This window comes from Austrofundulus limnaeus, unplaced genomic scaffold (genome assembly GCF_001266775.1).
Source record: "Austrofundulus limnaeus strain Quisiro unplaced genomic scaffold, Austrofundulus_limnaeus-1.0 Scaffold10, whole genome shotgun sequence".
NCBI classification, from domain to species: domain Eukaryota; kingdom Metazoa; phylum Chordata; class Actinopteri; order Cyprinodontiformes; family Rivulidae; genus Austrofundulus; species Austrofundulus limnaeus.
In genome coordinates this window covers 2,667,800-2,679,397 of record NW_013952412.1, presented here as the reverse complement: position 1 = coordinate 2,679,397, position 11,598 = coordinate 2,667,800, and the positions used below count along the sequence as shown (strand labels likewise).

The following is an 11,598-nucleotide window of genomic DNA, read 5'->3' as shown; positions in this document are numbered from 1 at the left end:
CACACAGCTATCCATTTGGGGACATACCATTGACTTCCATTACATTTCTACAGCCTAACCCTGACCACAAACCCTAAGGCTAACCTCACAGATACCTACCTGACCCTAAAACTAACCTAAACTCAATTCAAACCTTGGTCCTAAACCCAACCCCCAACCCACCAATGGCATTTAAACCAAATGGGGACTCGACTTTTGTCCCCGAAGTGCACCACTTGTCCCCAAAGGAAGGCATTTTGTCTTAAAATTGTCCCCAAATGTCACCAGAAACAAACCCACATACACACTGAATGACTATCCTCTGCATCTTAAAGCAGCATTTAGTTGAGAAATTTCCCATGAAACCAGTCTGTCCTGTCTTGTGTATGTGGAGCACACAACTGCAGGCAGGCGGCTGGAGCTCAGCTGATCATTTGATCCACCCCAGTTTGTCTCAGAACCACTGAACTGAATGACAGAGACGCTGATGCTCAGTGGGCAGCCATGGGAAATGTTTCCTTTGGCCAAATTGTAGGTGTTCACAAATCTCAGTGGACACCTCAGGATTACTGTAACTCCATGTGCAGCAGTGCAGCTTAGGGCTGGATGTTCCTTCAGTCCAGTGAGTCACGTCTAGCTGAAAAGCACTGTTTGCTGCCAGACTGTGGTTACCGTGATGCCTGCCTGAATCAGCAGTTTCCAGCTGAGACGCACGTTAGGACATCGACTTAAAAGTACTAACAGACAGGCAGAGAGATGTTTGAGTCATTCAGTAATTTAGAAATTGTACCTCGAATACGTTTTTTTAAACGAATATTGCTCTTTATAACAAAGAGGTGATTTGTGTCAGAGCTCTGTCTCTGTAGCAGCCAGGAGTTATATGACAGGAGTTATATGACGTCTTGCTTCTCGTAGACGTTATGCACCTTTGACACGTCTTGCTCCTTTATGACGTCTTGCTTCCTGGACATGTGTTGCTCCTTCACAACGTGGTGCCACACCTGTGTGTTTCTGTCAAAGTTCAAAAAAGTCACTTATTACGAGAAAAAAAATTATGCTGATGCAGGTGTAATGATTAAAGTGGAGCAACAGGAACTTTCTGTAATGGTTTAAAAACAAACTTAAACCTGAGTTTTAGCCTGTTTTTTTAAAAAATCGTAATCATCCCTCAGTGACTGCTCTGAGCAGCTGGTGWTAAACTCATTTATTCCTGATGGATGACAAACGTGTGTGGACTGTATCAGGACACTGTGTTCATAACCTGTATACCTGTGCCAGTATAATATTACAGACATGAATGGTTAGAAGTTATTGGATATCCTCCTCTCAGAGTTTCTCAGGGTTCACTGAGCACAGTGATTGTTCTTTGACTATTATATATTTATTTATTGTTGCAGGAAGAAAGGCATGCTCATTGAAGGGTTGGATTTCTTGCTGCCTGAAAAAAGCTGCTCTGCTTCTGTTCTGATGCAGAACTCAGAAAAAAGGCAGCTTTCAACTCAAGTTTTAGGCTACAAAAACTGAATTGATAAAGTTTCTACATAATTTAAATATAGTGTGGGGAAAAAAACAATGTAGATCTTTTAGTTCAGATTTAAAGAATAAATCTAATTCTCCAAATTTTTCTTGAATTATTTAGAGTAAAATGAATTTAGAGTACAAAGAAAATAACTTATAATATGAGCATAAATGTATTATTTTTTATTTTTTTATTTTGGCTATTTGCAGTTCAGCACAAATCCAGATTATTACATCTTTAATCTGTACCTAGGCTCTTGTTTTAATTGCTGCTCTGTTTTTGAATAAAAGTCAGTTTATTTTTGACCAGATCTRGTAAAAAAACAACAATTTTATCAGTTTTAAAGAGATGATCTTTTCGAAGTGCATTATGGAAAATGTTAAAACTGAGAATGTGTTTAAAAATTGCAATAAAATTTAGTTTCTGCCCAGTAAATTTCAGCACATTGATGGTATTTTTTCAGGTGAAGCAGAGTTTTGATTTATGGACCGTAGAGACATTGTTGGACCTCAGTTTTATCTGTGCTGCGGTAACAGGAGTTTAACATTCCCCTCTCGTCTCCTTGTCTCCTGCTCTTTTTTTTTTCCCACTCATTGATAATTTCCCCCCATTTTTTCCTGCCTTTTTTAGGTCACCCTACGACCTCACGTTAAACATCAACTGACAGAGGGCATCTATTGCATCTTAGACCTGTGCTGGGAGAACGATATCAAGTTTCTGAAGGCCGGGCTGAATGCCGGGGTCAGAGAGGTGTTCAACGAGCTGTACGGCAGCTACACCCACTACCACAAACCACAGAGACAGGGAGAGGAGAAGTACACCGTCTGAGCCCACTGGACAAACATAATGCTGACTTCAGAGGTCAAACATGTATATTTTAGACATTTTTAAATGTTTTTGTAATATGCACATAAGATGGGATGTACACAAACCATAAACGGTTGAATTCAACACAAAACGCTCAGCGTGGGTGCGACTGAGGAAGCAGAAGCTATTAATGGTTTTCTCATGGGACAGAGACCCCAAACTGATGGAGTCAGCAGCTCATAGAAAATAGATTTTTTTATCAGCATTTTTTTAAAATTATTGGTCAAAAGAACTGGTTGTTGAAATATGTAAGAATGTACAACATGTACTTTAAATTTCATCTGTTGTCATTTTATTTTGCCCACGTTGCCTTTGAACAATAATATTTTATATACACTGTTTTCAGGGTGTTTTTGTTTAACATGCTACTCATGTTATTGTTTTGGTCCTTTTATTATCCAAGACAAATAAATATATCAAATTCATAATTATGTCAGGATGTTTGGGGTTACTGTACAGATGATTCTGACTTTTATATATCTTTAAAGGTTTTAAGAGTTTTTTCTTCTTTTTTGCTGCTGCTGTTTAAAGCAAAAAAAATTTTTGCATTGATGTGGGGTCCTGACCTCACTATGGCAGCACATACTGTAAATATTCTGTTTAATGCAGCAGGGTTAGTTTTGAACTGGTACACATCCCCTCTCACAGTATCACTTTAAATCTGTTTGCAATGTGACAAAACACCCAACTTTTGTTATAAATACAGCTTTAAAGCTGTGACAAACCACCTGCTGCTGTTCCCTGCAGCAACATGCTATGGTAAACAGTCATCTTTCATTTTGACGCCTTAGATTGGACCATCTGTTGCCTTTTCTTCTTCACATGTGAATCAGGTGCCTTTGCCAATGGTTTCACAGTAAAGTGCTTAAACTGAAGTTCATGGCTAGAAATGGAATCRGCTGTGTGCTTTTTGAATTTATTTTAATAAGTCAGATCATTAGAGATAAATGACATGAAATCAGTGTAAATAGTGTTTGCAGCTTTTATGTTATCGGAGAGACTTCAGCTTTAACCACAGTTTATTGAAGGTTAAACCATTAAACATTTTACAAACTGAATTWAAACAACACTCATCACTGGTGACAAACACACAGGGCCTTATTTTATGAAGTTTTGTTAACTTCATACGAACAGGGTGGAAACTGCACTGTCATAATTATGAACAGCATTTACTACTACTTTATATAGCCTATAGAAGTTCAGTAGTTGTGCTCAGTGGTTTACAACTTGGTGTTTTATTGACATTTACCTCCAAAAAGATTTTAAAAAGTGGAAGATTGATAACTGAAACATCTCACTGAAGCAGAGATGCCTCCTCTAGAGGGCAATGTTTACTGTCACAATCAGGATTTAATATTTATATTTTGACTTTTAGGTTCTCCACATGACAAAGTTTAGTGTTGCACATTATGCTGTCATATTCATTTGCAAGGACTAAACAGAAAATGTGTGTAAAAGCAGCCAAAGTCTTAAAAAGTACTTTAAAATATCTTCACAAAGTCTGTAAACCTACTGATTATAACCACTTTAAAAGCTTTGGCTCCTGAATGTACTGAAATTGCAATAAAATAAAAATAAAATTATTGCCACAGAAGTTTTATTTATTTTAACCAATAAAAAATGACAATGATTTTATTTAAAACAAAATAATGTGATCAAATAGCTCTTTTAAAAGTGGCACTTATAATAGATGAATGATCCACGTATATTATTGAATAAATTAAATCAATTAAATATGAGATCTGAGGTTCATACCAGGCCAGTTAAAAGCTTTTTATTTTTTACATGAAGCTTTTGTTTGCTGCATTTTAACCCAGTTTAAAGTGTCTCTGGCGCCCCCTGTCGACCCAACAAAGACACTGCAGTCGTGTCAGCGTGATTATTTCCTCTCGCTGCTCCCACAGACGAATATTTCCAACAATCATTTCCCCACAGAGAGACCTGCCTCCACCCTGAGTCCAGCCGACTTAAAGCGCGGCACAGCACGGCTCGACTCACCCCGGTTCTCCTCTAAGGGCAGCCCGAGCCGGTGTTTGATTGGATTAGAGTCGGGTTTTATAGTCTTTGCCCTCTAACCCCGCTGATGTTGGCGTGCTGCTGCTTCCTGCTCCCTCGGCTCCCCCTTCGCTGCTGACTGAACGAAGCCGCACGCAGAAGCTCCCCGCGCGAACACGGCGGACCGGGAAGAGCTGCTGCCGCTGCTGCTTCATCCCGAGGAGGAGGAGGAGGAGGAGAGCCGCGAAAGCAAACGACGAAACCCTCACAGCCATGCGGAGGAAATCGAGAATATTGCTGTGTTTCGCGGTGCTGTGGGTCCTGGGAATAGCCTACTACTTCTATTCGGGGACAGCGCTGAGTCGAAAGGTAGGATTCCCGTTCTTCGACCGCTTTTTTCCCCCTCTGGGTGCTCGGTCCACCCCGGAGGCTACGGCTCGTTCCGGGACAAAGCGAAGATGTGATTTCTCGCTGTTTTGCCTCGGAGGTTTGTGGTTTGTGTATTTTTATGGCTTCACGATGCTGTGAGCAGTGTGATAAAAGGCCTGCTAGTATCTGTGGGCAGGCATTGATTTGGTGGAGATAAGTACGGACAGGGGCTGCGGGGTGGCTCCTCTGSCCGGTCGGGGTGCACAGACACCGGGTGCCGGGGATCGCCTTCCCCCGGGCGGGCAGCCGGAATGGACGCACGCTCAGACCGGGGCAGATGGTGGGGAGACTCTGCGGTGGTCATGCCGGTTAATTAGTGAACATAACACCATAATAATGCAGATAAGTGTTTTTAATCTGAACGTGCCGGCCTGGTTCTCAGGGCCCGCAGAGCGCGAGCACGTCAGCACGAGCGGCTGAAGCAAAGATCAGGAAGTGTTCAGCTTTAAATCACTCCTGTCACAATCAGGGGTTATCCTCTAAAGGTGGCCTCAGACATTTCCATTAAACACTGTCTGAGCAACGTGGCTGGTCTGCTCATGTCAAAGCCACTATTTTTTTAATTTAATTTTACTCTCCAGTTTCTCATTGTGAGCTAAATGAAACTGCTCCACGTTGATGACTGGAATAAAATCAGATTAATTTAGGTTAAAAGTGATAAAAAAAATATCCTGATTGTGGCAGTCACACACATTTTATTCATATAAATCAAGCTCAAGTGCTTTTCTGAACACCATTCCAACATAAACAAAAAGTTGGACAAAATAAAATGTCAACTTGAAAGCCGAGGTCTACTTTCTGACATTTCTTAGATTACTTGAGTTTTCACCTGGAAGACTAATCAATAATGAAGGTGACAGGTATTTGCAGCCATATTAGAAACACCTGAGCGTGGTAGAAATGAACAGCATCACAAACTACAGGCTCTGAAATGACCCCTCTGACCTTTGGGACTTGCTGCAGTGTTGATCRGATTAGTTTATCCAACAAACAAGGTGTTTTTCCTCAGATGTATGTGTACTAATATACTGAGCAAAAAAAGTAAGGAAAATTGTGTTTGGTAGATTATTTCTGTGGTGTAACAATGCTTCCTGGCAATAAATCTTATATCGATAGAAAGCCTTTTTAAATTGTGCCACATTTGTAAGGAACATGCATTTTGTGAGATGAGCAGAGATTTGCCCAATTCGTCTCTGACATTACCAAACAGCATGTTTTGCTATTGATTAGGGCTGCAACAATTAATCGATTAATCGACGACTAATCGATTATTAAAATAATCGATGACTAATTTAATAATCGATTAATCATCTTCCTTTTTTTTCTTTTTTTTTTTGTTCTTTACTTTGTTTTTCTCTCCAAACTGCTTTGACACCTTCCACTGCCACATCTGCCTTTCTGTCCTTGACACACATGCACAGTAGTGGTAACWGGGGTAGGCCGTGGACGTCACAAGACATTATACAGACAGGCTCTGGTATCATGGCTACCCAGCAACGCAGCTCAAAAGTGTGGGATCATTTTAAGAAAATGAAAGAGAAACCTGTACAATATCTGCAGAGCAGAACTTACCTTCCACAGCAATTTTTAGTTAGCATATAGCTAAAATCTAACGATGGTTATATAATAGCAGCTGCATTCTGGCACAATAAGCTGTATGTTTTATATTCAATTAACGTATGATCTGATTAGTCGGCTAATCGAAAAAAAAATCGATTATTAAAATAATCGTTTGTGGCAGCCCTACTATTGACACATGTTTTGAGCTTCTGGTACCTCCAGGTGCTGCCACTCACGTGCCCGCTAAAAGTTTTATTGCCAAWAAGCATTGTTACAACAAAGAAATATTCTACCAAACACAAAATGTCTTACTYTTTGTGCTAAGTTTCGTTTGTGAGCTGTGGACTCTGTAAAGCCTTTCATAATAACCCCAGCCTATATTTGATTTGACAGATGTGCAAACTGAACGTCCTGCAGGTGTTCAGATGTAACGCAATACACAACACCTGTGTAGACGTGACTCTGTGCACCCTGTTGTGAATAAAGTGCTGTAAATGGGTTGCTTCCATCACCCCTCTTGATGAGGGTGTGTGTGTGTGTGTGTGTGTGTGTGTGTGTGTGTGTGTGTGTGTGTGTGTATCCTGTGTGTATCCCACCTGCCGCCTCTCTTGTCCTATCTGTCCCTCTGTGTTTGCTTTGCTCCAGTCAACCACAGCAGCCCTTTTACTCTTCCATTAGGCTGATAGCTCTGCTTGCTGTGTGTTTTGTTTATTTGAGGTTTGTAGCGGCAGGTCAAAGTAACACACTGTGATAAGCAACTTTCTCCGAGCGACATTAATATGGATGATGGGGCGCACCTTGCCAGGTGTCTTTACACAGAGAGGGACAGTTATCTGTTTAAACAGCAATGCTGCTGCTGCTCAGGTAGAGGGCTTGTTTCATGTTGCACCCTCCTTCTCTTTCAGCCAGGAGAAACCTTTGTCAACAAGCTTGTTAGAAAAAAAAAGGACAAAAATAGTTGATAGTAAACTTTAACTCAAGGTAAATTATTATTATTAGTAGTGTTGTATCAGTGCCATAACCAGTAATAATATATATTTTTTACAATTTTAATCATTTTAAATAGGGATGCACCGACATGAAAATTTCAGCCGAAATCAATATCCGATATAATTATTGCTGCTACGGCCGATAACCGATATTTACCGATATTACACAAACACACAAATTATATTATACATATACGCACAAACTCACTGGGGTCTTTTTTTGTTGTTGTTGTTGATACGGTAAATAAATGACATGGCTCTACTTCAGTTATTCCTGGCTGTGAAGCATCAGTATCACTATCAGGATCAAACAGATACCACTCAACCAGCCATCTCCCCTCCCAAAACAGAAACATGATGCTAAAAAGTGGAACATCAATATCGGACATTAACATCGGCCCAGTTTTACATATCGCATCGATACCAATATTCTAAAAAATGACCAATATCGGCCGATACCGGTATCAATACCGATATATCGTGCATCCCTAATTTTAAATGTTGTCCCTGTGATGCGTTGTTGACCTGTCTAAAGGTAAACGCTGCTTCTTGACTGACAGCTGGCATTAGGCTCCAGTTTCTGTATGACCCTCATCAGGATCCAGACTGTTCAGAACATCTATGATTAAGACTTTAGAGCTTTTACTCTAAATATTGAACATGTGTTGAATTGTGTGGATGCGAAAGTGGATTTCACTGCCTGGCTGTTTGGATTAGTGAACAAACCCTGTAGGAACTTAATGGAATATCACGTGTTGTTTTCTGATGTAGAAAGCTATGCTTTTGAAAGCACAAAAACAAAATAATGTTAGTTTAAAAAGAAACTAAATTGTTGTTTTGCTAAAAACTGAACAGTAATGACCCGGTTTAACCTGTTACATACAAACAGTCTGTGCTTGAAAAATAGGAAAGTGGAAAAGCAGAGGACAAAGAAAAAAATGTCAGACCTAAAACAAAATCATCAGTGGTTGGCACAGCTAACCAGTTAGCWTCAGGAACTCATAATCCWCTAACTTTGAAAACCGTTAGCAGWAGGGTKGGGCATAATCGTATYGTGTGCAATTAATCRTCAGAAAAACAATAATYGATTATTTTWTGGCACTTCACGATTAATACGATTAATGCCTCCAGGCAGACTGAGTGGAGATTTCCCGGTCAGCCCGCTCGATGCTCCTCTTCGCTTCAAATATGATGGACATTAAAAAAAAGTTCTGTAATTTATTTATTTATCAACACAATTTAAAATTTGATGTATAGCCTGAAGTCTGTAATTTTGACATAATTTGGAATAGATTTTTATGAAGAGCAATACTTTCCCTCTAAATTGGTCATGTGACTAAGACATAAGGGACTCCAGGGGATTAATCGTCAAATTAATCGTTGTCAGCTAAATACCACAATTAATAGTGATGAATTTTTTTGCCAATATTGCCCAACCCTAGTTWGCAGACCAATTAGCTTCCTCTAAATTAGGTTTTTGTCAACTTTGGGCCTACTAACAGCTAAGTGACAGGCTAACATTTACAGGTTTGTGTCAGTCCCACCAGTCTTCAGCTCCAAGGAGACAAAGACGAGTCACGCAGACTAACAGCCGTCTGAGCGACTGTCTCTCATTTTTACCCGTTTAGCTGTTTAGCATTAACTTCCTTCCACCAGTCTTATGTAAAGCACCTCAGTGATACTTGAGTAAAAGTACAAGTATCATACCATAAAATTAGTAAAAGTTAGTCTCCTAAAAATATTATCAGAGTAAAAGTCCTAAAGTATCTGACATTTACTGTACTTAAGTACATACATCTGAAATTTACTTTTTGAGTATTAAAATTAAAAGTATTGAGTAAAAGTGAGCAGTTAGAATTTTCAAAATGACATCTRTTGTGAGGTGACCTTCACAAAATAATTTTTCCTTAAGGCCACAATAACTGTAATGTTGAAACATGTGGGACGCCCAGACTTCCTGTTTCAGCTGCATAAATATCTCTACCACAGTCATCGTCATACTAGGCTACATACAGCTGATATGTTCTGCAGTGTGATTTGTGTCATGCACAGGTGTTATGGATTACATACGAACAAGGGTGTGAGAATGGTATAATTATACTTCTCATCCAACCACAGTTAATTGCTGAAAATCATCTACAGCAGAGGAACAATGGAGTCATATGTGGTGAGTCAAAAGTCTCAGGACATTTATTTCAGAAAGACAAAGGGGAATAACAGGGGCCTATCTTTTTGACCATATCCAGAACATGGCTGCCATATTGGATTAAAAAACGGTGACTTTCGACTCACCCTGTATTTTTATGAAACTGGAAAATTGCRTCAAAGAGCTCAAAGATGCATCGACCTTCAGATAGTATAGGGACCATTTTCAGCTATTAGCTGTTTGGAAATCACTTTATCRGTGCTAAAATACTACTAAGAAATTTAATATACCAGCTGTATTAAGAAATGGGAACAACAAAATCAGTTACACAATTCATAGARTCCTGCTCCATTTTGCATGACAAAGTTAGTGTTTGTGTGCAGGTGTAAAGTGTAGCTGCTSTTGGTAGTTGGATGTTTTTCTCTCAGATGTTGGTGATAAGAGGCGACACAGCAGAGTCCCATCGTTGCTGCTGCTTCTTCACGTCAGTTTGATGAATATGAGTCAGAAAAGCATACTTAATATTTATATTCAAACCAGCCTAAAGCCAGGACCCGAGCCCCCCCCCCGTCACACACAGTGACTGCATCCATTCCACCTGACAGAGATGAACGCTCCGGTGTCACAGCTGATCCCGATCTCTGTGAGGTGCATTCGGGATTCACGCGGTCACAGCAGATAAATCAAACAACCTTTTCTGAGGAATCTGAAAGGACAGCATATCTGTGGGAAGAATTAGTTCTTCTTCTTCTTCGTCTTCGTCACTCCCTGCCGATACTCCAGCTCCTCTGATCAAAGCGTAAAATTCAAAGCTCAAAAAAGTTCCCCATTTAAGAGATTTTTCCCTTTTTATTTGAAGTGTGTAYGCCAATTTAAAGACACTTTTGACTAAACTACACACCAGCCTTTTCCCTCTTTTTATGTTGCAGCTTTACAAAAAAATATTACTTTCAGAGGTCAAGAGCAAACTTAATGAAGACATTCTTTCAGTTTTTCATCAGAGAGTTTTAGCAGTATGGGTGGAAAATTTTGTTGCTGTGAAAAAGTTAATCCATTTTAAGTTTACTGGAATTTAGTTATTTTGTGAACAGACAGGAAATCGGCTTAGTTTAATGCTTTACAGCTTAGTAAATGTAATGTTGGTAGTTTTAAAACAGCATTGTGAGATAAACTTATGAAATACTTAAAGAATGTCTTGAAAAAGAAAAAATAATTCAGTTTATTTTGATTTTTTTGCATCAAAACATGTACAGAGTCCACTCCACCCCAATGACTGCACATTCTGTTTTTTTTTTTTTTTTGTATTATTTTGTCTCTTTCTGCTCTCACACTCACAACACGGCAGATAGAGTAGCAGGAAGCTTTGGGAAACACTCAGCTGCTGAACACAGAACAAACCCGAGTCTCTGTAAGCGCATTGTTGTACTCGGGAGGATAGTGTTGCACACATGAGCCGGCTGCCTCACCAGGATGCCCCATTTAAGTCTTTCTTGTTGGGCTAACCTAAGAGATTGTTTTTGTTTATTTTTTCTTTCTTCCCAGCTTCTCACAGCTGATCAGTGAGACGTTAGACGGCTAAAATACAGACGGAGAATGTCGGGAAAAGCAGCTTCTAACTTTAACACTCTTATAAAACACTCAGTGTTTTCCATGTGACAAAAACTGCTGAGGAAAGAAGAACGACTGCAGAATAATTTGTGCACATGCGGTCTGCTCTTACAAAAGTTGTTGCTGATTGCAAGCTTCGGATTGGAATTAGTTTTTTTTTTTTTTGCAGGTGACTCGCTGACGCCCCGCAGGTTTCTCATCTTCGAGAAAACTAAAGACGGGAGATGAGTAGATATGAATCAGCGCAGTGATGAATCTGGTTGTTTCAGAGCGAAAGTTCCAGAGTGTGTTCTCTGCAGCTGCATGTGGCAGTCTGAAACTTTATCGATGAGCACGTCTGTCATCGCAGCCAGCGTGATTACTCTGACTCATACGGCTGCTTTTTCTTTTTTAAAGCAACATTTCTGTAGAAAACGCTAGCTTCTATTCCTAATTCAGGTCACAGAATGTGTGTTTTACACACACACACACACACACACACACACACACACACACACACACACACA

General features: G+C 39.8%; 2 protein-coding genes across 2 annotated transcripts in view; both read left to right on the top strand.

Moving 5' to 3' along the window:
* Nucleotides 1-2,793, top strand: part of urb2 (URB2 ribosome biogenesis homolog) — a gene marked incomplete in the record, with an annotated part of 16,073 nt that extends 13,280 nt beyond the window's left edge. The window contains 1 exon segment of the mRNA XM_014001816.1: nt 2,129-2,793. Within this exon segment, the coding sequence (XP_013857270.1) occupies nt 2,129-2,326 (198 nt within the window).
* A 1,493-nt stretch (nt 2,794-4,286) lies between these two features.
* Nucleotides 4,287-11,598, top strand: part of galnt2 (UDP-N-acetyl-alpha-D-galactosamine:polypeptide N-acetylgalactosaminyltransferase 2) — a 64,877-nt gene continuing 57,565 nt past the window's right edge. Inside the window, exon 1 of the mRNA XM_014001815.1 lies at nt 4,287-4,729. Within this exon, the coding sequence (XP_013857269.1) occupies nt 4,634-4,729 (96 nt within the window). The 5' untranslated portion in view covers nt 4,287-4,633. The remainder of the gene's footprint in view (nt 4,730-11,598) is intronic.